Source organism: Oryctolagus cuniculus, chromosome 2, assembly GCF_964237555.1.
Source record: "Oryctolagus cuniculus chromosome 2, mOryCun1.1, whole genome shotgun sequence".
NCBI classification, from domain to species: Eukaryota; Metazoa; Chordata; class Mammalia; order Lagomorpha; family Leporidae; genus Oryctolagus; species Oryctolagus cuniculus.
Genome location: NC_091433.1, coordinates 152750176 through 152777039, shown reverse-complemented (window position 1 = coordinate 152777039; position 26864 = coordinate 152750176). Strand labels below are relative to the sequence as shown.

Genomic DNA, 26864 nt, shown 5'->3' with positions numbered 1-26864 from the left:
CGAAACGCTCCTGAGCGTTTTGAGATATGACACTAGCAAGTAGCCCAAGCTGGCTGTGCTTACTTAATCACCAAAAGAAGATACAGTTAGCTTCTTTATAAAGATCTTGAGTGTTAATGAAATAATTCACATAAAATAACTAGCACAGCGGCCAATAGTAGTGTCTAGCAATGAAAGCACATCTGACTCACTGTTGAAGATACTAGATTCTACCACAGACAGGAATTTAAAAGGCCCTGGGAATGTCTGGTATTGTAGGTGAACCCTGTTACCTCTTCACAAATTTCATTTATGGAATCAATCTGATGGATATAACCTCCTATTTGAACTCCATTTCCATAAAGCACAGGCCTCCTCTAATTATCCCCTGCTCTGCTTCCAACTCTGATTTTGACCATTTTGCCCTCTTTTCAGCAAAGCAAACCTTCGCATTTAAAAAAGCTTCTTCTTGTTTGTTTCTCCTCTAACCATAAACTGCACCTTCATCCAAGCTCTCTGCCAAGCTAAGCAATAAAAATAATAAATGATAGGACTGAAGGCTCTAGTTGGACTTTTAAAATGCTTTAGTAAAGGTGACCCTGAAAAATTATTATGTATGTTATCAATTAGTTGACACTATTTAGAAAAATGAAGCTAAATATTCCTCTATTCTGTGTAGTTTTATATCTCATAAATCCAGCTAAAATACTTTCTGGGAAATGCATATAGTAATATCTAGACAGACTAATGTTTGGTATATTCTCTTTTAGATTCTCAATGGACATTTTAAGTTTTTAGGCCACCAATATAGATAATATGTCCAAGATGACAAATTACTTCAATAAAAGTTAACATGAGAAAAGTCAGTCTCAAGCTTCCAAGGTGTGGGGAATTCAGATGTTTTTAATGCAATCAAATTCATAATGCTAAACACAAAACAGCCTTTAAAATGTTTAAGATCAAAGTCTGTCTTTGGGAAATATTCTACTCATGAGGCTAAATTTGACACAAAATATTCATCATCATAGTTTAAATTTTATTATGTGACCTAGTTAAAGGCTTCATACTTCAAATGTTTTTCACATTTACTATGTCATTCTGTCTTAATTAAGACCCAACTACAACATTAGATTAAGTACACCTTAGAAATGAGGTTTACAGTCCTTAGGGAGAAATGTTCTTATTCTGATAATCACATGAACATTCCAACATGTGTATTCTTCACAACAAATACATCTGACATGGGGCCGGTGCCGTGGCGCAGTGGGTTAATCCTCTGCCTTTGGCGCTGGCATCCGATATGGGTGCCGGTTCTAGTCCTGGCTGCTCCTCTTCCAGTCCAGCTCTCTGCTCTGGCCTGATAAAGCAATAGAAATTGGCCCAAGTCCTTGGGCCCCTGCAACTGTGTGGGAGATTGGAAAAAGCACCTGGCTCCTGGCTTCAGATCGGTGCAGCTCTGACCTTGGCGGCCATTTGGGGAGTGAACCAAGGGCAGGAAGACCTTTCTTTCTGTCTCTCCCTCTCACTGTCTGTAACTCTACCTGTCAAATAAATAAATAAAAAATCTTTAAAATAAAAACAAATACATCTGACTTATAAGTTCCACAAAAACACAAAATTTATTATTTTGGGGATAGATGTATATAGAATTGAACACAACATTTTTAGGTGGAAAACATTTTAAACTTTTTGTTTTGAAAAAAATACACTTTGGGGGCCAGTGCTGTGGCGTAGTGGGTAAAGCCGCCTCCTACATTGCCAGCATCCCATATGGGTGCCGGTTCAAGTCCTGGCTGCTTCACTTCCAATACAGCTCTTTGCTACGACCTGGGAAAGCAGAAGATGGCCCAAGTCCTTGGGCCGCTGCACCCACACAGGAGACCTGGAAGAAGCTCCTGGTTCCTGACTTCAGATGAGCTCCGCTCTCTATCTGCATCTCCTTCTCTCTCTGTGTAACTTGACTTCCAGATAAATAAATAAATCTTTAAAAAAATAAGAAAAAAATACACTTTTCTAAAGGTAATTCATGAGAGTTCTACATTACTTTTATCCACTTCCTTCCTTTGATAATGTAAGTAATCACTGGGCAATTCTCAAAACAAGATTGCTAAAATAACCAGTAGGCAATTTTCAAAACTCAAAATGATTAACAAAATTAACTAAAGCACTGACTTTATTTGGTTTTGCCAGCTTTTTACCTATGTCCTTTTTCTAATCTAATCCAGTACCTAATCCAGACACCACACAGCTTTAAATTGTCATGTCTCCACAGTTCCTCCAGCTCTGTCTTTGTCATTCATGTAGTTAGTTAATACTATGAAGAGTACTGATCAGTTATTGTATAAAATATCCCTCAATTTGTATTTGTTATGATTTTTGTTGAGAGTACCAGAACACCAAATAAGTAAAGAGCCTCGTTCAGTGCATCATGTCTGGAAGTACCTGAAGTTGATGTCTGTTCTCACAGGTTACATTTAACCTAATCATCTATTTAAGGTGATCCACTGAGTTGCTCTGCATAGGTTTCTATTTCTCCTTGGAAGAGATTCTTTTAGGCAATATACATTATTTATTTCTACTCAAACTCTTAACCACTAATTCTATCATCTATTGGTGAATCTTGATTTTTAAAATTATTACCTTGGACTTCTAACACTGATTTTCTATTCCTTTCATTCTTTTATATTTATTAACTATAATTCTTCCACATCCTCCTTTAAATATGTAATGTTTCTGCTCCCCTTTTAACTTTCTACCTATGTATCTACCTATCCAATTTTTTTTTTTAATTTTATTCATTTATTTGAAAGGTAGAGTTACAGACAGAGAGCTGGATCAGAACTGGAACAGCCAGAACTGCAGCTGACACTCAACTAGTTGAGTGCATGACAGGTGGCACCTCAATCCACTGCACCAAAACTCAGGACACCAGCTACATTTTTATCAGTATGCGTTTATTCTTAGGGTTATAATGCAATGCTATTTCTGTTTTTCGCTCAAGCTGGTACAATTCTATCCACTAGGAGTTTTTCCAGATGGGTTTCTGTGCTGTTCAGTCACGCCTCTCTACTAGGCATGAATAATGTGTGGCTTTCCAATTGAATGTGGCCCCCATCTACTTTTGTAAATAAAGAATTATTGGAACATAGACACACTCATTCATTTACTCACTGTCTCCAGCTGCTTTTGAAATATGATAGCACATGTAAGTACTTGTGACAGATAATGTGGTCACCAAAGCAAAAAAAAAAAAATGTAAATTTACTATCTGGCCTTTCATAGTGAATGATTGTTGACATCTGTCCTCGATAGATTGTTTTAAAAATGGTGAACTGTGAAGAATGCCCTAGGTATACTATTTGTCATATTTGAGGTAGTTTACAATCAGGACCTTGAATGTGATCTTCTTCTGTACTCATATTCTCTTAAATCAATTAATTTAACTTTTATATCAGGGAATTTTTTTCCTTTTTGGTGCAAAGGCAGGAATGGATTGTCAATCTTCTCCCAAACTGGATCATGTGTAGAACATTGAACTATAAAGAATAAGAGTAATGGTGAGGTAAATGTAAAAATTATGTAAGAGAATTCTTCAATGATTTCTAAAGTTTCCTGTATAGATGCAAAAGACTTCTTTAACATACTCATCATCATAAAAATTTAATAGTTTCCAAAGATTATAGATTAATAATCAGTTTGTCTTGAAAATATGGGACACTGATATTTCATTATCAAACTTCACAGTCCTCCACTTACTGACAGAGTCACTCAAATGAGTCCATCTCACAACAGGCTTTAGTTTTAAGGAAATTTGTTATGCCTGCACTAATGCTATAATAATATTAAGCACAATATCAGTGCTCAAAATGTATTTATTAGAAGGATAATGGCATTCTTATAATAAGTTTGAGAGAACAATTTTCCTAAATAAGAAGTACAAAAGATGGGCTTATTCTACTAAAGAAAAAGAATTTGTGCTACTAAGACTACAGCCAGAAGGCTGTATCAGTGGTTTGAAGAATTATTAGAAGGTTAATAAAGGGTAGCTGCATTTTACTGGAGATACAGGTCACGGGGGTGGGGAGAGGGAGAGAATAGGTTCCTCCTCCTCATATGTTCATTAAATAGAGTTTACTTTTCTTTTCTAAAATCTCAACATTCTCAAATATCACTGAGAGAAGAGGTTCTGAATCCTAAGAAAATGGGCCTATGTATATTGTGCAGAAACTTCTAAAAATAATATGCATAATTTGTGGATAGGTAGAGATTTGCATGCATTTTTCTGAAGAACATTTTTCCTGCTTTATTGGATTATTACAATGGCAGATATTTAAAGGAGGTTCAGGAAGACTGACCTATATTAAAGTTCCAAATTAAAGACAGGTAGGTAATTTTTGCCTTCTACACAAGGCTTTTTCAGATTATTTTTGGTTTTCAGTAATAAGCACTTAATAATATATTTTTCTGTGGAAAAGAATGAGCAGGATCTGAAAACAGTAAGCAATGGCCTGCTAGAGTGAAACTGAGCCTTTCAGAATTATCTTAACTCATAGATGATGAGTAATACGGCCTGTGAGAAACTCGCCAAGTAACGCTCATGAAAAACATTCCTATACACAGATAGCAAGAATGAAACAAAAATGGCATCTGATAGCTCAACTGTAAGACTGTGCTATGAAATGATCCAGTTCAGCCTGCTGATCAAATATCCTATGCTCCTCCTATACTATGAAGCATAATCTCTGAGAAAATATGCACATGTACTTAATCTTGGCCAAAAGGCTGAGAAGCGATGAATATATGTATGCACCATATGTGTATGTGCAAAGTCCAGTAGTCCATCAGAAGAACTTCCTCTTTCTTTTGTCAGAAAGGAGTATATATCATTTCTTCCCATCTCCTTAGATACAATTTCTCTATAATAAAGGTGAGAATTTTCAGCAGATGTTTTTAATAGACTGCTGAATAAAAAGCTGATTATACTTCATCATTAAAAATAGCCCCCAAAGTCCCAACAAAATTGAGCACCATAACAGAAGATAGCTGGCACAAGAAATCACTGTTAACCACTTGTTCTAACTCAGTTGTGTACTTGAAGCTTCATATTTCTAAGAATATGTAAGCTCTACCATGGAAAATTTGGATTAATAGACATGTGAAATGGAAGTCAAACATGTTTTTACTGAAATATTTTTATACAAATGTATTTACATTAGGTAAACAAAATTCATGTATTTAATATACTCAGATTTAGGGGCACAGTGATACTTTCTACCTCCTTCCTTTCTTATTCCTTTTTTTTTCTAATTATTACAATGACATACACTGTTTATTTTATGATCAGATTAATCACCAAAAATAATTACTCATTAAGAAATATAAGTTATTTTGGTTAAAAACCACTTTCAAAAGATAATGTTTTGACATGGAAGTTTAACAAACTTAATTTAGTGAACAGTTATTAAGTACTTAGTATTATCAAGTCTTGATTAGTATGTCTTGTTGAAATTTACTTAAAAGTGGTAATTTACTTAAAGAATGAATCAAACCTTCTGTATAATTTATCAGGTTCCAGAAGAGAGTTATATTTTCACTATTTTACCTTTGTAGGAAGAAAATGGAATTTATTCCAACATTTTCTATAGCTATACATTTAAATAGAACATGGATGACTTGAGATGGAGATTTTTCTCTCAAATAATACTTGAGTCTTCTAATTTTAATGGTCCATAATTAGTTACTTGGTTTGCCAAAAAATTTCTCAAGTGAACTTAAAAAATAACCACTGCCTAATAACAAATATGATCTATGGAAGAATTTAGTGAAAGGGGCTGGCGTTGTGGCTCAGAGGGTTAAGCTACTGCTCGCAATACCAGTATCCCTTATGGGAGTGCCAATTTGGGTCCTGACTCCTCTGCTTCCAGTCCAGCTTCCCGCTAATATGCCTGGAAAGGCAGCAGAAGATGGTCCAACTCCCACATGGAAGACCAGGATGAAGTTCTTCGCTCCTAGACTCAGTCTGGCTTAGGCCTAGCTGTTGCAGGTATTTGGTCAGTTGAGTCAAAATCTGGAAGATTCTCTCTCTCTCTCCCTCTCCGTGTATGTCTGTTTCTGTCTCTCCCTCTGCCTCTCAAATTAATAAATATTTTAAAAACAAATTTAGAGAAAATAATAATGGCTTTGATAAAAAATTTTTTATTCCATGTTATTTTTTAATACAAAATAGTTGTATGTGTGATGTCATACAACAATGATGTCATTAAAATAGCAGGCTGTGACCTGGTCAAAGATACAGTTATGACCACACATGTAAGTCAAACATTTAGTAAGGAAAAATGTACCATGCTAAGTTGCAGGGCATATCCAATGATCTCCCGTCATTGCAGTTTCTGTGTCTCAGACAGTATAAAAGAGAGTGCACAGTCTATAGACATGTATCTCCTAATGTAGTTTTTATCCTGCCACTAACTAGTGATCTCGAGTAAATCAACTGGTTTTTCCAAGTCTCCATTTGTAGAAAAATTTTGAAGTTCCTCACCTCTTTCAAAGTTTGTAGGTAAGGGAGATTTTCTAAATTATGTTACAGAGTAAATGTTAGGTTAAACATAAATCTAAAACATAAAGCATCAAATCAACCAATCCTTTGGTAATATAGGAAACTCTAATAGATTGGCTTAAGTATGTAATAGTATGTGATAAATCAGGGCCAGACTTTTAGCTTCGTGATTGAGACAAGTTGACACCTGTGTTCCACGTAGTGGCACGTGGCTCTGGCTGCTGAATCTGGCTTTCTGCTAATGCACTTACTGAGAGGCACCAATGATTGCTCGAGTAATTGGGTTCTTGCCACCCATGTGGAGGAGCTGGATAGCATTCCCAGTATCCGGCTTCAGACTTCACTTCGGCATTTGGGGAGTGAAACAGAAGATTGGAGCTGTCCCTTCTATTTGCTGCTCTCTGTTTCTCTGCCTCTCAAATAAAATTCAAATATAATAAACCAATCAATTAATCCAGTCAAAAGGTGTAGACTTTAAAGGGCAGTGATCAGTATGGTTTCCTAAGACCTGAAATATTTTACTAACTTTCCTTGATTAAAAACAGATAAGATTTAGAGTTAAACAAACAAAAACCCATTAATTTAGAGCTAATACCCATAAGATCTTCCAGCTAAATTGCATGGTCATGCAAAAAATATTTACACTGTCTATATGGAGGTCTTCCCTGAATATTCCTCCCTTTCAAGTCTCTTCTCTAAAGGATCTTTCATGTCACATCATTCCAGACCTCCATTTTCTCCTCTCTTTAAACTATAACAGCAATTAAACTCTCTACTACTAACTTGACAGTAAATACATCTTATTTGATATTGGAAGGTATTCTGAATCCTTCTGTTTTCCCAGACTAATATCTAAGAAAGTAAAATCCATGCTTTCACTTTCCCAATGATTACAATCACAGACTTCCATTTCTTTGGTACTTAGTGCCAACTGGTGACATACCACAGCACTGGAACTTTGAATAACTAATGGTAAAGAGGGAGAGACATAGACAAAAATTGGGAAAGACAAGGGAAAGAGAGTTTAATAAGGTGAAAATGTTTCTTCCTTTATTCAGCCCTTATCAGGTACTCTGCATCCATCGACTTGATTTTCTCACATCCTACTTTAGCCCTTTATCTGTTAACACATAGACTGCTTAAAAGCCTCTTAAATACTTTCTCTGCCTCTGTTTCTTCCTGCTAATCCTACCCAAATGAATACTGGTTAGAAAGACCCAAATCGAGGCTTCTACTTTCTTTATACTCTTATTGTACCACTCAATCCAAAATAATCTTTTTCCTTGGAATCTGTTTTCCATTTTTGGTACATCTTGTTCTTAGCAAAATACAATATAACTTTTGTATTTTGCCCAGGTGGCATAGTCTTAATTGGGAATATTTTTCACTTATCTCTTAACCAGACTGTAAACCAGTATGTTCCTTTAATATAGTACACCTCCTTTAACTAATTATTGATATAATGTTAACTGGGGAATAAAATGATAGACAGAAAAAAGACATATTTTGGCATGATATGGTAGGCGAGTGGATTCGAAGGTTAATCTTCAAAGGTAGCTGATTTATTTGCAGCAATCTGGAGTCAGGCAAGCAAGATGATGTTAGATTTTATAGATTAATGTTAAGAGAGGAGGAGGTCTATTTTGTTGAGAAGGAAAATTTTGTCACATAACTATAATTAGGGACAAATCAGAAATTAATGATGCATTATACTCAACAGCTTTAACTGGTTACACCAAGAAATGGGTTTCTCAACTTTAAATGGGTTGCAAAACATTACTTCTGTACTTTGTTGCATGCACAGAAAATAATGAAAAGTAGGACTGCTGTTCATAAAATTCAATATTTATTCTAAACTGTGAATTGTTGAGTTCTGGGAATATTTCCTATACTTAAAATAGCATAAAATCTATCTCTTCTAATTAGTTTCACTATGAAAGCCTTCCAGACAATTATAGGGTACTACTACTGGTCAATGCATTAGGTGCTTTTCATTAAAGGTATAGTGTCGCTACCAGATGAATTGCTTCATATAAAAGCACTTACCACAAAACCCCCTAATGGAAGGTTAAGTGCTATAGTTAATTACTAATTTCAATGCTTATTACCTGTATTTTGCAGGGCAGGCACTTTAAAAGGAACCAAATATAGTCTGTTGGTTCCTGCTTCTTTGATTATAGGATTCGGTGGTAAATGCATTGGTCTAACTGCTTTTCTAATGAATAATAACCATTGTATTAAAAACAAAAATAGCCATACCACAAACTGATATAAAAGACATATACTAACTTTGCTTTGAGCTCATATTTAAAATCACTTTGTTCTAAAACCTTAAATGTAGAAAACATACCCACTTGGATAATTTGTGTTCAACCTTTATGGCACTGCTGCAGATGAAATTCAAGAGGAAAGCATTTGAAATTCTCTTGGGTTAATCCCTCCCTCAGCATTACACTGACAAACACATGCAACTGGTGATTAATAAAATATCTGATGACACCAACGATGATTCCCTTAGTTTCCTTATATATTGATCATTAACTTGTTTATGATGCATATTTTGGAATTCCTCATAAAAATTCTGTTTTTTTCAGTGTGTTTTTCCCTGGCATGTATCCTTTAAATAAATGCTACTTTGCTCACTCTTGACTTATTAAGATTATCTAAAATACTTCTTAGTGGGCACTCAGAATCTTTGACTAAATATTAAAGGTTGACTCTAAACCATTTCTAAAGATCTTTATTTTTAAGATACTGTCCAGCTTCTGATTTTTCTTAAATTTTTAAAGATTTATCTATTAAAAGGAAGAGTTACAGAGAAAGAGGGGAAAAGAGAGAGAAAGTGGGGAGAAGGAGCAAAAACTTCAGGCACTGGTTCACTCACGAAATGCCTAAAATGGCCCGGGCTGGGCCAGACCAAAGCCAAGAGCCTGGAACTTAATCTAGGTCTCCCTTATGAGTGGCAAGGGCCCAAGTACTTGGGCCATCTTCTGCTGCTTTCCCAGACACATGTCAGCAGGGAGCTGGATCAGAAGTGGAGCAGCTGGGACTAGAACCAGTACTCATATGGGATGCTGGCATTGAACATGGCGGCTTAATCCACTGTGACAGAATGCCAATCCTTGATTTTTAAATATAGTTTGCATTGTTTCTTATTCTGAGCATTTATATAATTGGTAAATATGACATTTGTTCTAAACTATTATTAATTCAGAAAAACCTGCAAATACTTTTTGATTTAATTACCACTTCCCCAATTTCAGTTAACAGGATTCAAACTGGACAACAGATTGTCACAAGAAGACAGAAACTATATCTTTTTAAAATTATATCCAGTACAAACTATCTGGTATATATACATTTAAAATATTAATAATCACTCTGAAACACAGACATTATTTTTTTAATATGTTCCCTTACCGCAGTGTTGCCATCTGAGGTTCCTTTTTTCTTTTTCTTTTTTTTTTTTTTTGACAGGCAGAGTGGACAGTGAGAGAGACAGAGAGAAGGGTCTTCCTTTTGCCATTGGTTCACCCTCCAATGGCCACCGTGGCCGGCGCGCTGTGGCCGGTGCACCGCGCTGATCCGATGGCAGGAGCCAGGTACTTCTCCTGGTCTCCCATGGGGTGCAGGGCCCAAGCACTTGGGCCATCCTCCACTGTACTCCCTGGCCACAGCAGAGAGCTGGCCTGGAAGAAGGGCAACCGTGACAGAATCCGGTGCCCTGACTGGGACTAGAACCCGGTGTGCTGGCGCTGCAAGGTGGAGGATTAGCCTAGTGAGCCACGGCGCCGGCCAAAACACAGACATTCTTAAAAGGATGAAATAGCTAAAAACATTGATGTATTAGAAAACTTCATATTGATCATCTGTGCTTGAAAAATATACACTATAGTTTCCTTTTAGAAATGTATCATGCACATTAATAAAATAAATCGCCAGCACAGATTTTTTAACTTAGTTTAGAATTTCCCAGATTAATTGAATCATGGGACTTCACCACCACTGCCCCATAGTTAACTAATAATAGCCTCTAAAACAGAGTTTTTACAAATATTAGATTGTAAACTGCTGATTAGAAGTAAAAGTTCCAAAAGATAGTTTTAGACGATTAACTGTTGAAAGAAAGCTCATCTTCAAGACTTAATTGCCACACTGTAAAAATAACAGGACTCAGTTTATGTCTTCAGGTCCACTGTTCACAGATGACAACACCCTACTGGTGAGGCCTACCCTTGCCCCTACTTTGTATCTTTCTAGTATCCTCCACAGATCAGTACTGACCAACCCAGATTTCAGGAAAATTACATTGTAGTTATTGTTTTTGAAAGTATATCTATTCTAGCATTTCAAGGAATGTAGTAAGTGATTAGCAAGAGTGAACACTGCATGTATATTTAAATTGCTTCCTTCCAGATCTTCAAGTTCTTCATCTTATTAAAGATTGTAATAGAAGGACTATGTTCACCTAATTGTAGTTTAAAATTATAAAATCCCCAGGACATCACTTCTGCAAATATTTGTTGAGTGCCTACCATTTGCCAATATTATAACAGGCATTGGCATATTAATGTGCTTGCTGCCTGGATTTTATCATATTGCAATAATTATATTTTATTCAACAATTATTTGCAGGACACTAGGCTTGTAGAATAACTTTGAACAGGGGCTTGAAGATAAAGAATTTTCTAAATAAGAAAGGTCCAGAAACGCCATAAACAAGAGTGTCAATCTGTTAAGTCAACAACAGGAGTCACTGTGTACTTACTCCTCATGTGGGATCTCTGTCCTTAATGTGTTGTCCAATGTGAATTAATGCTATAACTACTACTGAAACAGTACTTTACACTTTATGTTCTGTGTGGTGCATACTATTGAAGTCTTTACTTAATATATACTAAATTGATCTTCTATATATAAAGCTAATTGAAAATGAAAAAAAAAAAAGGTCCAGAAAGGCTTCCTAGACATTTCATTCCTTAACAGTGACTCAGTATTAGAGTTTTATTTAATAAACCAGTTATTTCACCAATTCTCTCCTTCCAGAAATAATTCCAGTACAGGAGTTTACATAAATATTGGTTACCATTTTTCTTGATCAAAATGAAAATGTATTTCATACATTTTCTTTGTATTGGGTTCTAATGTGTGTGTTGTACAAAAAACATAGTTGCATCTAAAAGGAGAAAAGAAAAGAGACTGACACTTTTAATAACCTATTCCACGCTAAATTCTAGAGGATGTAATAATTGCTTTTATTATATCTATGCTTTAAACTTATATTTTACTTGAAAATAATATATGTGGTTTATAGTTGAAAATACATGAATTGCAAGCAACACTGGTTCATATTTCTTAACTACCACAATTGTTTCAATAGCACAGTACTGAAAAAGCTAATCAGCGATGAACAAGGTCATTTTTACTTTATCAAAGTAGTTGACATTCATTTCACAGACTTAAACACTTGCATCCAAGAATCTTCATGAAACTCCATGGTTACAAAAAGGGGGAAATAAGTCATTTTCCATATATCATTTTATTACTGCTAATGCACTATTTTCCTTCACTATTCCTCTGCTTGTACATGGGCTTGTAAACCTTTCCAGTGTTTCAGGTGTGCACTGCCATCAAAAATTTAATCTTATTTTCTTATTGTTTGGAAAAAAGCCTTGTACTAAACCCTCCCTTAATTTTAAAGTTTAACTTTGTTACTTTTGACAAAGCCTTTCCTTCATTCAAATACAAGGAGCCAGTAAAAAGATCTTTGACATGGTGCGCCTTTTTTTGTGTGCATTTTTCTGGTTTCAAGGATGTCCTGAATTTTGCAAACGACAATGTGTGCCTTCAAGTTTTCCTGTAAAATGCCATTTGTATACCATAGCCAGAACAGTTTAGGAGAGCATTACATTCAAATGACTCTAGAGTCCAATAAACACTTGATGGTTTGCAGAAAACCACATTTTGGTGAAACGGACGCAAAACAGTGCTCTGTTTTTTCCTGTTTTTTTTTTTTTTTTTTTTTTTTTCCATAAAATCTTCCCCAGATACACATTCACTTGCTTACCTGCAGGATAGCGCTCAATCACTGGCCAGCTGTCCACCTGTAACGTGGCATTGCCACCACTCCTCGTGAAACGGACTACATGGTATTTCCCATCATTAATGATTGCATTGGACTCTTCAATGGCGATGTCATCTGTCCCAACATTAAACTTAACTCCAATTTTTCCTTGGTGCTAGAAGAGAGGAAAAAGAAATGAGTTGTATTAATCTGTCAGCATTTAATAAGAATTACAAACAAGCTATTGCTCAAGAACATGCCTTGGACAACAGCTGCTTTCCTCCAGTTTTACTTCTGAAAAATCACCATATAGTAGAAGCAAGATTCTTGACATTTGGGTAAATCTGACCCATCTCTTTCATGGATAATTGATATTCTAAAATAAACACTGTCAAGGGAATTGAGCTGCTTTCTTCCCAGAGGCTGCCAGAGAGAAGGTACACAGCTGCCTGCCTAAAAGACATCCTTTTGAATCCCTTAACACAGCTCCTGCAATCCCCTCTTCCATTTCACAAGAAAAATGAGACTTGAAATGTTCCCTTTTAATAACTGGTGAATCAGAGCAATGAAGTCTGTTTAGAGCCAATTGACAAATGCTCATACTACAGAAAATCATTCTAAAGAAGATGGGGTGCACAGATAGGTATTTAATGAGTGCAGTTTCTTAGTCATTATTCACAAAACCATCAAATGCTACGAGCCTGAGACTCAATTTCTTTATTTTACAGATGATGAAACTATGACACGGGAAGGTGCAATGACTTGTTCAAGGTTGCATAACTTAATAGAGATATGCTAGATATATTAGATCTATTAAAACTGAAATTTGGCTTGCTTATTCTCAGATTATGTTTAAACTAAGGTGAAGCAAAGATAGGTTTTCAAAAATTAAACTTTTCTCTGATTAATGCAAAGCAGCATTCCAAAACATTCTAAGTGTAAAGTTTTTGTCATTGACTTTAGGATTTCATGATACAAGATGGCAAAAAGAAACACATGCTATGTCCTCTGTCTCCGAGAAGCATTTTCTAACAGCAGGGCTGTCAACTCTACCAGGAGCTCAGTGGATTTTGAAAGCATGTGGATTTGCCCTTAATCAGTAGCACAGAGTACTTGCACTGCAGGCCCTTGTCAAGTCCACAACCTCAAGCTGTCTACTGCTCACCTTTCATCAAACCTCTGTTGAGAGGATCAACACAGGGGGAGAAGCGTCTAAAGGACACAGCGTCTATCTAGTCCTATAGAGATTTAAAACCAGAATATTAGAAACTGAAGGTTCTGGCCTCGTTCTTTCACCCTTTGCTGGATTCCATCAGTGAATCGGGCAGCAACGGTATGGCATCAGCTTACACTGAGACTTCTTTTAAGAAAATATTGTCTAGAACTCCATTAATTGAAGGGAAATATTCAAATTTGTTATTGTGACATCTGTTATCTCCTGAGTGTAGACATCCTAGATTTGTTTCCCCATTCCCCACCGTGTTCTTACTGTCCACAAGGATTTCTTCCTTAAAAGAAGTTAGTGCAGTTTTTATTTTTTGTTTATGTCAGTTGTTTCTGGCTGATGTGATTTTTTAAAATAATTCTTTTTGACATTATATCCATATTTATTAAAACATGACATCATACCTCATAAATGAAATGTTCCCATGGAGATACATTATAAAAATTATATATTTTGGCCGGCGCCATGGCTCACTAGGCTAATCCTCCGCCTGTGGTGCCGGCACACCGGGTTCTAGTCCCGGTAGAGGCGCCGGATTCTGTCACGGTTGCCCCTCTTCCAGGCCAGCTCTCTGCTGTGGCCAGGAAGTGCAGTGGAGGATGGCCCAGGTCCTTGGGCCCTGCACCCACATGGGAGACCAGGAGAAGCACGTGGCTCCTGCCATCGGATCAGTGCGATGTGCCTGCCGCAGCACACCGGCTGCGGCGGCCATTGGAGGGTGAACCAACGGCAAAGGAAGCCCCTTCTCTCTCTCTCTCTCTGTCCACTCTGCCAGTCAAAATATATATATATATATATTTAAAAATATATATATACTGAATTAAATAAGCTAGTGAAAATGAGAAAATAGGAATTCTGTTAAAATAAGGAAATAATGAGTGCATACAAAAAGATCTGTACCAAAACAAAAATCTAAAAAAGTCTTCATAAATCTTTGGATAAAATTTCCACTTCTACTGGACTTCTGTTTGTTTATCATCTGTATAAGAAAAGAAATGAAATGACTCACAATGATATGTATTTATTAGTAAGGACCATGAGAAATATGTTGGAAAATAAAAATAAGACTGCAGGGAAATAATCTACCAAAAGCTTATGCATCTATTAACATTGAACTATTCACTTATATGGACTCTCCTGAAAACGCCACAAATTCAAATATAGTGTTCTAAGTACTTCATACACACAGATGCTGACATTTACTCCCGACAGTCCCATGATGGAGATAATATCTTTTCTCCATTTTACAGATGAGCAAATTGAGGCACACAGTGATGAAGTAACTTGGCTTATGGGGTCACACAGCTAGAAATAAATTGCTATGATATAAACCCAGGCAGTCTGACTGTGCTGTCACTCATTATGCCAGGCAGAATTTGAGATGATTGAGCCATCTAAACAGCTGCAGTTGGCAGAGTGGTATATCCAGCTGTTCTTTGCAGCCAGGTTTATCTCTTCCGCTACACGAGGAGCATCTTGGGGCCTTACATTGTACTTTGAAATTAATAGATCTGTATCAATCAATGTGTGCTTAAAAATTTTTATAATGGATAGTTAGAAACTGATGTGTGAATGTAATGGAATGTTACAATGGATTCTTTTCTGTTACAGTTTCAGCTGAGATCTTGAGATGATAAGATAATAAATCAAGAAATAGACTGTTTCAATTTTACCAAATGAAGTATGAGATCACTTAAGACAGACTTGGAAAAGTGAGAACTGCTTTTAAGGCCCTGAGTTAATTACCTCCTTCCAGTCTATCACAAAGGTAGGAAAAGCCAAGAGGAGATTCTCAATTAGAAGAAGACTTTTAGAGAGAGTTGGGATGTGATGTGATTTGCACATACCTCCAAGATGGAAGGTCACGTTTCCATTATCTCACGTGTAAAGGAAAGACTTTAGCGGAATATCTCAAAAACTTTGGTAGGTGTCTTTGGTAGCAGTCAGGGTAATTAGCAAACTGGTATTTGACTGCACTTAAGAAATCCTCAAGAGGAGAGACTGTGGCTGGCTGATGCCCTGATGTAGAAAAAAAAAATATTCCTGCACCAGGGGCCACTTGTGTGTCAGTGTTTGCGAGGACAGAGATGTGTGAGCCTTACTCAGGGACCATGGACTGACAGTCAACAAACAATCGTGTTGTAGTTTGTTCATCCCACTTATGAGATGGGCCTGGCTGGTGATGAAACCTCAATAAAAGAGCCTCGAGTTGTAGTGATACTCAGAGACCTAAGCCGGAATCCTTCATTTGCCCACTTTAAAGGAATTGCAGTTTTAAAAAATTCTAATGGTGTGTTTTAGAGCTCTAAAGAATCTATCAAAATCGCTCCAGAAAGTATCCCTCAAGAGCTTTAAGCATGGCTAAATGCAGCTGGATGGCTACTACTGCATTAGGGAGGGAAGATCATTTCCATCACTTGTGTCTTCCCCTGTCTCCTGTCCTATCTCTGGGGGAATAACAGAAGAGGAGGAAGAGGAGGAGAAGTCAAAGTCAAGGAAATAACAAGAAAAAAACACCTTTTCTCTCCCATTGCAAGTGGTCAAAGCAGGGATCATGGAGAATAAGGTGTAAATTTTTATTGTTGCAAAGGAGTGAACTGAAATTACTTTCTTATGTCCAAAGGTGACCAGATGTCTTTTTGTTATCCAAGAGGGACCAAATGAGGGTTGAGACGTTCCCTGGACTTCCATGGGGGTCAAAAAGAAATATCCCCACAGAAGAGATTTAAATTCTTGCTGCAATCTTGGAAACATCTCTTTCAGCCTAATTAGTACCTAAAGGTATTTTTAACTTTAGTGTTGCCCACCGATTTAGGGTCTCTTCTATTATAGACACATTCCTTATCAGGACAGACTGACAAAAGTTCTCAGAGGTTCCTGCTTGTTTTGATATGAATACTAAATAATTTTCAGCAGAGTCCTAATGATTAAGGAAGTCCAGCTTCTGTGAGTAGAAGTACTGTAATGCTAATGTAAAGAGTGAGCCAAACTCTGAAATAAGACCCTTTACATCGTTCCTTTAATATTTCTGCACCATGCAAATCAATAAACAGAAACCCTAAGATTTCATAGGATTTATTTCTTCTAACATAGTTACATAAATAATTGAGAAACACTGGGGAATCAGTGATGCTTGGAGAGTTTTTGATTTTCAAAGGATAATCATTTCCTCTTGAATATGTTGATTTGTGTCCCTAACTTATAATATCTTTGATATCTCATAGATTCAAACTCTAGAGCTAGCTACTATAGAACTCAATGTCATTATATATACTATATATAGCTAGTATAGAACTAGCTACTATAGAACTACTACTATAGAACTCAGTATCATTAGAGTAGGGTCAAACAATTCAAGCATTTTCTACTCTACCCTAAAATGCATCAAAGTCTTGAAAAACTATTTTAGTATAAATGATAGTCAAAGGGTCATTCACCTGAAAGCACATAAATTATAAATGTATATAAGCAAAAAATGTTTATATCAGACATATTTATAGGAGCAATATTTATGATTCTATTCAGAAACTGTAAATATTCTCAAAACATAACCTTCTCATGTTGACAGGATAGCAAGTCACTTCAATTATATAAAAAATAAAACTTGCTAAAGTTTTTTGCCAACAGATAATTACGATTCAAAAGAATTCATTTCAAATTCTTATTCTCTGGGATTAAATGTGATTGTCTCGGCAAATTCTCATGAATATTGCATTAGCAAAACCAGCAGTCATTTCGCTGGACATGTACTGATCTCTCTGTATTGTATCTTACTTGAAATGAATAACTGGCTCACAGCATAATTTCAAAAATCTATTATGAGAATATCAGTAATGAGGCATTTATAATTTAATGAAGTCTTTCCATGGATTCATTAAGTAAATAGTGACAAAGGTAATTATTGATTTTTTTCACAAAAGCTCATTTCTGAATAAGGATTATAATATTAAACCAAGTTAAAAGGAAAATCATGAAATACGACACTAGGAAGGCACTTTAAAGTTCTTGGAAGTGGCACCATAGTTTAATGTGCCATCTAATTCTATATCAAATAACATAGTCATTTGAAAAAGATACATTTGAATCAAGTTTGAGATGTAATGGTATACTCAATACCTTATACTTACATGATACAAATGTTGATACATTTTGATCTATGTGCATATGAAGTGGGTAAATCAGAATACACAGACAAGTATATAAAGATCTAGTATACACACAGCATATGGATAGGCTACATAAGATTTGAGTTCACTGCTTTCTTCCCCCATGCTGGGGTTGTTAAGTAGCTGAATTTAGCTCAACTAAACTAAAGCCAGGAAAAAAAGACTTGTTGAAAAAAGGTTAATGAAAAAAAATTTTTTTTTGTTTTGTTTACCAGACTCACATGAAATAGTGCCAAACAGGGTAAACAAGTGTGCAACTCAGGGGACTATGCAGGCTGGGGGAGCCCAGCTTACACTTTATATGCCTCTATCACAAAACATGACTCAGTCCAGTGCTCCAGGACCCTACTTTGGACAGAATTCAAAAACGTCTTCAAAGGCACTTCATGCTTGTACTCATTTCAAAATACACGACTCCCGTGGTCCAAATCCACATGGTTGACTGAAATCAGAGTCAGAGATTAATCCTCTCCAGGGAATAAGCGTTTGAAGGCACCTGGGAGACTCTGGGGCCTGTCCTCACTGTTGCTGGAATAAGCAACAGTGCAGAGAGTGACAAAGAACCAACTGTTGTCCCACCTTAAAACAAATGCACTGATTCACATAATTACTAGGTCAACCCAAATATATTTCCAAGTGAATGACTTATAGGTCCTTATAGAGACTGTGTTTCCCTATTCTAAGTTACTGTGTCAAGATGTGGTTTTAGTTTGGTTGTTTTTAACCTGGCATTGACCTAAAAATAACCACCTCTCCTCTGCTCAGAAGCACCATCATTTCAAAAACAAGAAGCTCCAGCTGTCATGCCCCAGACATTTCCCATTGAACGGTATCAGTTTATATACATTCAGTGAACAAATAAAAAATGAATATGTAATGTGCATCCTGCATTGTGCTATGTGTGAGGAAAATACAAACATGAAGAGTGTGTTTTCTGCCTTTGGGGAAGCTTTCAATCAAAACGTAAAGATAAATCATTCATGCAAATATAACCACAAATGAATTAATGGAGCTGCAGGGAGGAGCATAGGTGCACGGGAAGAAGTCTGAAGGGTGTCAGGAAGCTCTAACCATGCAGCAGCAGCAGGCCAGCAGTCAGCCAGCTATCACACTGCCAACAGGGCCCAACGCATCACCAGAAACATAAAAAATATGTCCCCTGTATTTTGCATCCTTCTTTCCAGACCCTACATAGAGTGTTCACTGGGTGCCAAGCATTGAGCTATGCACTGCACATCTCACCTGAAACTTCAAAGCACACCTGAAAGGTAAGTGTCATCAAGTTTACCCCTCAAAGAGTTTCATGCGTCCTAAATCACAAAGTTAATAAATATAGGTACTAAGTCTGGCCACAGTGCTGGGACTCTACCAAAGAATGCGTTTCGCTGTGCCAGTACTCCATGAAATGGTCTTGAAACTAAGGCCTCCTTAGAATATTGCATCAAGAGAAAAGTAGCAGAGAATGCATCCTCCTTTGTGATAACTGTATTTCATAGTCCCACACCAGCAGGACCTAGAGGTGAGAAAAATTTTGAGTGATGCCATCTCAGAAAGGTCTCATGTGGAGCTAACACATTTTTAAAAATATTGTTTTCATTTTCTAATCAAATGTTCATTCAGGAAAGTATATCTTTTTTAATATGTCTCCATTCTATTGAATGGTATGCAGTTCCTTGGACTCTATTCTGGCAGTGAAATTCTCCTGAAGGCTTATTCTTATCTCTCGGTCCTAAGAGTGTCTAACAAAAGCTGCAAGCCTGTGGAATTCCTCCTGTACATTGTGATGTAGAATGAAATACAGTGAACCTAGCATCTCACTGAGATCATTAATTCTGTATCCCCATGCACTGAAACAATGATCACAATGAAACAGAAATACTACTCTTTCAATGTGTCCTTATGTACAAAAACTGCACACCATTATTAGGCTCATTCCCCCCGGATAATCAGAGCAGAAATCAAACCCAAGAACTAGACACTGACTCGGTGGGCTATACAACATTCTGACTTTTTCTCAGATAGTACTTTTGGTTTGGATACTTTGCCTGCTGGTCTACTGTGTCATGACAAACTCCAGGTGCTGCATCTCACACCCACACTGACTCAAGTTAAGCTTTGTGTAAAGTGCAATGGCCCGATGTGATATAGCCTGTTTTTTATTGTTATTGTTGTTTATAATTTTGACATTTTATTATTGCTGCTTTAAAAACCTTTGGTTGAATGTTAAAATAGCTTTGTTCACATTACATGGTTATTTAGGAAACTGTGCAATAACCATTGTGTTCCAGGTGTTGATTAAAACCATAACCTTTGGTTTTCTGCTTCTCTCCAAATCTTTGTATTTGGGTCATTACACTGCTTATTATTAACTCCACCAGGCCCTGGACAGGGAAAGGACATTCCATCAATTCTGCAAGTTGTTGGCACTGCTATGTAAAAAGGTTTTCCAATAAAAGAGGTTTGGGATTATTTGTGGATTTCATTTACTTGTTGTATCCCAGGACCATCATTTTCATGGAGAGCTGGCTTGATAATTACAGTCTCACTCTAATGTTCCAAATTTCCATAGCACAAAGCACAACATTTTTCAGACAAATAGACAAAGCATCTTTGGATGGTAATTCTAGTCCTTTGCACACTAAATGTTACCTTAGTAACTAGGTTGAATGCAAAACAAAAATAGCCTTTGTAACACTTTGAAAACATCAGGAGACTAACGAATTAATTTTAACGTCTCTGTTGATATAAGCTGTATGTATATAGTACATTGAGAATGGAAAGATGAGCTTGGAAGGATATCCTTTTTAAAATTTATGTGAAACATGACTTACAACCAGAAAAATACTAGTGAGGTCATGTTTTAAGGTGTGTTTGACAGACTGATTTTTAATAATGCTATCTTGGTTTTCACCAGCCTCAAGCAGTGCCCCAACTTGAAATGCATTCCCAGAGAAAAGCTGACAGTGCTTCCTTTCCCCTTTTTCCTTTCTGATTGACTTCGGTGCCAGGACTGCCTGTCTCACATTTTTAGGAAAGAAAATGTGTGTAGATGGGTGCAGAAATGCAGTCACCAAAGACTATTTTCTTTAGACTCAGCAAGGCTCTATTATCCCTGGAGTGGCAAGTAATAATTCCTGCAGCCATCAGAAATAAATCTGTGGTTATGTGTGTGATTTTGGCACCATAGTTTACAAAAGGGAATATGGAGTCTCTAAGGTTGAAGCTCCTAATGATGATGGTCTTCCTTCGTCTTCATAAAACAATAATCCTGCCACAAAATTAATATCAAGAAATATTTATAAGTATCTTTTAGCTTCAGTGCATTTCACAAAACACTGTATTCTTCATGACTCAGTATGTCACAAATGTACACAGTTGGTTGTATTTATATATATATTATTTCCCTCAACTGCATGGTTGTCAAGCATAAGTAACACTAAAATATTGTAACTACCACTGCACATGAAGGTTTTAGTATTCACTGGGATTGTTTATTTACTCATTCATTCAAAAAACCCAAATAGACTTTCTACTATACTCCTTACATTCTGTTTAGTTCTGAATAAAATGTGGTTAAAATGTAGATGTGCTGTGCCAATATGAAGCCTAAATTTCACATTATCTTTATATATTACCACTTATGTTTTCATATAAAGCATTGCAAGTGTCAAGAAGGCAAAGAATAGGGTATCCCAACAGAGAGTGAGTAATTAAGCAAACCTACTCTGAGGAGTTGAAGATGAGAAGAAATCAATAATAAGTGAAAGAATTTTGTTGGCAGATGAAACAGTAAGTGTATAAGCCCAAAGATGGAAAAATATGCACAGATAAGACAGATGCTTTTATTTACAAATACACCAACAGATACAAAAATAAGGACTGTTTACATAAAAATGTACAAATTATGTATGAATATTTATTATCAGAAAATTTTCCTAGGACATAAAACTAAAATACATCACTTGCACAAATAAATTGAAAACTAGATGACTAAGCACATTAAAATCTAATTAATCTAAGAATGGAAAATTGTTGATATAAATGTAGAACCTAACAGTATGCATCTTGACATTCATCTAATTGTTTATTCCTAAGTGTCATTCTTCAATGTGCTTTATGAAATACAGTATATAAAAGACTTTGTGAATCAACAGGGATTCACCACATTTTCCAAAAGTCATTTACTTCTACAATGTCAAAAAATGATTCATCATTCTATGCTTATATTTCAAAGCTAATGTAACATGCTTAGTTTCTTTGTGGAGAAGAATGTCTTGTTAACTCATTTCTCTAGAGAGCCCTTTTATCTCAAGATGTAGCAAGAGTTATTAGTACAATTTCTACCTTACAAATACTGTTTGAAATCACTTGACTAGCTTTTCAAATACTTTCTAAAAATTAGTTGAAGAAAGAAAAGTTTTCACCCATGACCCTTTTACCTCCCTATTACTTGGAAGAGCAGATGGACAGAATTCAATGCCCGTGTCTCAAAATGCAGTCTCTTAAGAAGTGAACAAGTCACTTCAAACAAGAAAGAAGATTCTTCATCCAATTAAACTTCCAGAAAATTTTATAACAAATTAAGTCAATTGTGGATTTGTCCTGCAATTTGGAGAACAATTTTAAAGTCAGAAACATAAAGAATGGTCAAATCCAGGTAATTAGTGGACACTTTGAACTTGAAATAAAAGTTCATTAAAGCAGTGACTGTAATTACTGGAGGTCATTCCTTATCACTGTTCACCTGCAGAGTATATTTAGAGGAGACTTATGGATATTGATAAGGGAGTAGATGCAATCAGAAATAAATGAGCTGGAGCAAAGTCAAGCTAATACTCACCCACCTAAAGAACATTTCTAATTTCTCTCTCTCCTCACTGTTCTATCATATCAGCTTTTCTTCCTATGAATGTGCTATGTTCTATCCTGTCTCAGGACATCTGCTATTCCCTCTACCTGGTTAAGATTCCCCTTGTTTCCCCAACTCAAAGAATTAGTCTTCTATATTTTCTGTTGAAAAGAACCTTGAGAACTTTAGGATGGGTCTGAGCCTCAAATCTGCAGAATAAAAGGACAGCATTTATAAAAATGTGTTTCTACAAAGTAAAACCCCCTTAGCGATCACCCACTGGAATACAGAAGTACTTAAAAGTCTGGGCTGATAATAAGGGAAAAACAAGTACCAAAACAGAAACCCCTATTTCTTTTGATTAACAGAATTTTTCATGGATTTGGGTTACCTTTAGTGAATTTTTAGTATTAAATTTCACAGCACAATTTATATGCTGCCCTTGCCAAACATGTTTACTCTATTAAAATTAAGACAAAAATTAAGACAAAGCAAAACTATTGGAGAAGGTAAAAATACAGAGATATAAATTGCAAATACCATTCCAAGGCCAAACAGAAACATTATTTATCTCATTAATTATTTTGTAATGTCACTGCCAAAGCTTCTCAAAGGCGTGTCAACATCAAGAAGAGCATTATTTCACAAGAAAATGCCTGATGCTGCTGCTGCTGTAGATGATAGCAACTGTCTTCACTATGTGCCAGATACTTCTTGAAGCACTCTGTAATAAACAGTATGTAAATGTATATGACTATTTCCTTTCGGCTGAGCATCACAATGCTTAATAATGTGTCCCCAGTCACATGTCTAACAAGCATCAGACTGTTGATTTGGTTGCAAGCAGTCTGGGTCCATATTTTGTATGCTTAACCATACCATCATTCCTTGCAGGAGGTCCAAGGTGCTAAAAAGAGATGGGGGTTTAGATATGATTTTCATAAGCCTCTTGGAAAGAGATGCTGGCATTCTAACTTGAAACTATTGAGCAAAATATCAGTTGCTTTTCAAACCTCCCTTCCTTTAATCCTCAGAGTAAGTCCATTTTCTAGCTTTCAACTGTCACATTAACTACGTTTAAAAATCAGTGTAGCTACTTCACTTCAATGAAGTAGCCACTACACTTCACAGCTAAAGCATCAATCGAGAGAGAGAGAGAGTGAGAGAGAGAGAGAGAAACAAACCTTCCATCTCCTGGTTTACTCCCCAAATGGCAACAACAGCAAGAGCTTGGCTGAGCTGATTGGAAGCCAGGAGCTTCCTCTGGGTTCCCCACTTAGTGCAGGGCCCCAAGCACTGATGACATCCTTTGCTGCTCTTCCAGATGCACTAGCCGGGAACTATATCAGAAGTGCAGCAGTCAGAACTCAAACCAGTGCCCGCATGGGATGCTGGCTGTGACAGCGACTTTACCCACTATGCAACAGCACCAGTCCCTCCAAACTAATGTCTTTCAATCATATCCTGCCACCCCTCCACTCTGTGCACTCATCAAGATGCCTTGCAAGTAGAAGTCACACAAGGGTACCCTGTGGCCTCTAAACTTCACGTATTTATATTTACAAATGTGCCCAGCAGAGCCCAGCAACCTCTTTTTAACTGGCATTACATCAGTCCAGAATTACTAATAGGCTAAATATTCACCTGCATTAGTGCCAAGATAGACTTTCTCATGGGTCAAGAGCCCTGGGAACAGAAATGGAAGCAAAGTACACTTGAGAGGTTTAAATTAAACATATCCACACATGTTTATATATGTATATATGTAACATTTCTTACAGCATTAAAGCTTTTGTTGCCATTTGGGAAAGGCATTATGAGCTTGTAGCATTTGATGATACAATTATTAATTTGAGCTAATTTTACGCAGGATGCGACCTGAGAATGACAGTTCTGAGTAAAAGCTTCATGCAAGCAATCATAGAGATAATACTGGTGATGTCCTGAAAAGTGAACAAAAAAAGATTCCAAAACACTCTCCCATCAGGCTAAGTGCACTCTTTGATGTCAACAAAAAGAGAAGAATATTGGCTCTGGTTGCACTTCAATTAACAACTAACAAGTAATAATCTATGATTAACTCACAGGATTCAACAATTTCATTTGATGATACATGAGTAAGAGATGTGGGAAGCATTTAAGTTCAGGCCAAGATGCAAGAAGTAAGAACCCTGTACAATTGCTTTGGAAACACTGAATTTTTGATAAACTTCCCCAGTCAAAATTAAACTGTTAGAGGCTCCTTTGAAGTGATGATAATCTATTTTTTCTGCTTTAATTAACTTTATCAGCTGTCTTGAACTTCACTATCATGGTTTATTTTATACAAAGAAAAAATCCATAAGAAGAAATTATGAAAGATAATTCATGATAGATTTATATATATGTATTTATTCATTTGGAAAAAGTTACAGAGAGAAATAGAGTCAGACAGAAAGAAAGAGAGAAAGCTCTTCAATCTGCTGGCTCACTCCACAAATGGCCACAACGGCCAGGGCTGGGTCAGGCCAAAGCCAGAAGCCCAAGGCTTCTTCTGGTCTTCTCTGTGGTGATAGATGCCCAAGCACTTGGGGCCACCCTCTGCTGCATTTTCCAGGTCAGTAGCAGGGAGCTGAATCAGATGTGAAGCAGCCAGGACATAAACCGGTGCCCATATGGATGCCAAGATTTCTTTTTCTTTATTTATTTGAAAGTCAGAGTTACAGAGAGAGGTGAAGACAGAGAGAGAGGTCTTCTATCTGCTGGTTCACTCCTCAGATGGCTGTAACACACGGAGCTGTGCTGATCCGAAGCCAGGAGCCAGGAGCTTCTTCTGGGTCTCCCACGTGGGTGCAGGGGCCCAAGGACTTGGGCCATCTTCTACTGCTTTCCCAGGCTATAGCAGAGAGCTGGATCGGAAGTGGAGCAGCCGGTCTCAAACCGGCACCCATATGGGATGCCAGCACTTCAGGCCTGGGCTTTAAACTGCTGCGCCATAGCACTGGCCCCAAGGGATGCCATGATTTCAGGCAGCAGCTTTACCTGCTATGCCACAACGCTAGCCCCCATATTTAATCTTTAAAATTATTTTATAGAATTTAATGCTATTTAGCATTTTATTTTGTTTGTTAAGTTGTTGACTCATCCATCATTCAGCTTGAAATATCATAATGTCAAAACCAGGCTATTGGCCAGCTCCGCGGCTTACTAGGCTAATCCTCTGCCTTGCGGCCCCGGCACACCGGGTTCTAGTCCCGGTCGGGGCAACGGATTCTGTCCCGGCTGCCCCTCTTCCAGGCCAGCTCTCTGCTGTGGCCAGGGAAGTACAGTGGAGGATGGCCCAAGTGCTTGGGCCCTGCACCCCATGGGAGACCAGGATAAGTACCTGGCTCCTGCCATCGGATCAGCGCGGTGCGCCAACTGCGGCGCGCAGGCCACGGCGGCCATTGGAGGGTAACCAATGGCAAAGGAAGACCTTTCTCTCTGTCTCTCTCTCTCACTGTCCACTCTGCCTGTCAAAAAATTAAAAAAAAATAGGCTACAAGAGTTGAACTGTTTCAACATATTTTTCAAACAAATGACTATACTGGCATTAGCATATATGACCAACACATTGATGATATATATTATATAGTATATATTAGTGCATTTATATAAGATTACATACATAAAAACTAATACATATACTATGCATAGTCATTATATATGAAATTAATGTATATAATATCTACTGATGAAGCATTGAGGCAAAACTAGGTCATTGATGTTCTCAAAATAAATCCTCAAAAAAGAGAAATTTGGGGCCAGTATTGTGCTTCAGTGGGTTATATCATCGCCTGTAATGCCAGCATCCCATATGAGCACCAGTTTGAGACCCGGCTGCTCCACTTCTGATCTGTCTCTTTGCTAATGTGCCTGGGAAAGCAACAGAAGTGGTCCAAGTACTTGGGCCCTTGCCACCCTTGTGGGAGGCCTGGATGTAGCGCCAGGCTCCTGACTTCAGCCTGGCACATCTGCAGCTATTTTGGCCATCTTGTGGGGATAAT

General features: G+C 37.0%; 1 protein-coding gene across 48 annotated transcripts in view; it reads right to left on the bottom strand.

The window, feature by feature from the left end:
• NRXN1 (neurexin 1) overlaps positions 1-26864 on the bottom strand; it is a 1231187-nt gene that overhangs the window by 173482 nt on the left and 1030841 nt on the right. For all 48 annotated transcript variants that reach the window (XM_070069132.1, XM_070069131.1, XM_070069134.1 and 45 more), the window contains one exon: positions 12603-12774. In XM_070069132.1, the coding sequence (XP_069925233.1) occupies positions 12603-12774 (172 nt within the window). The remainder of the gene's footprint in view (positions 1-12602; positions 12775-26864) is intronic.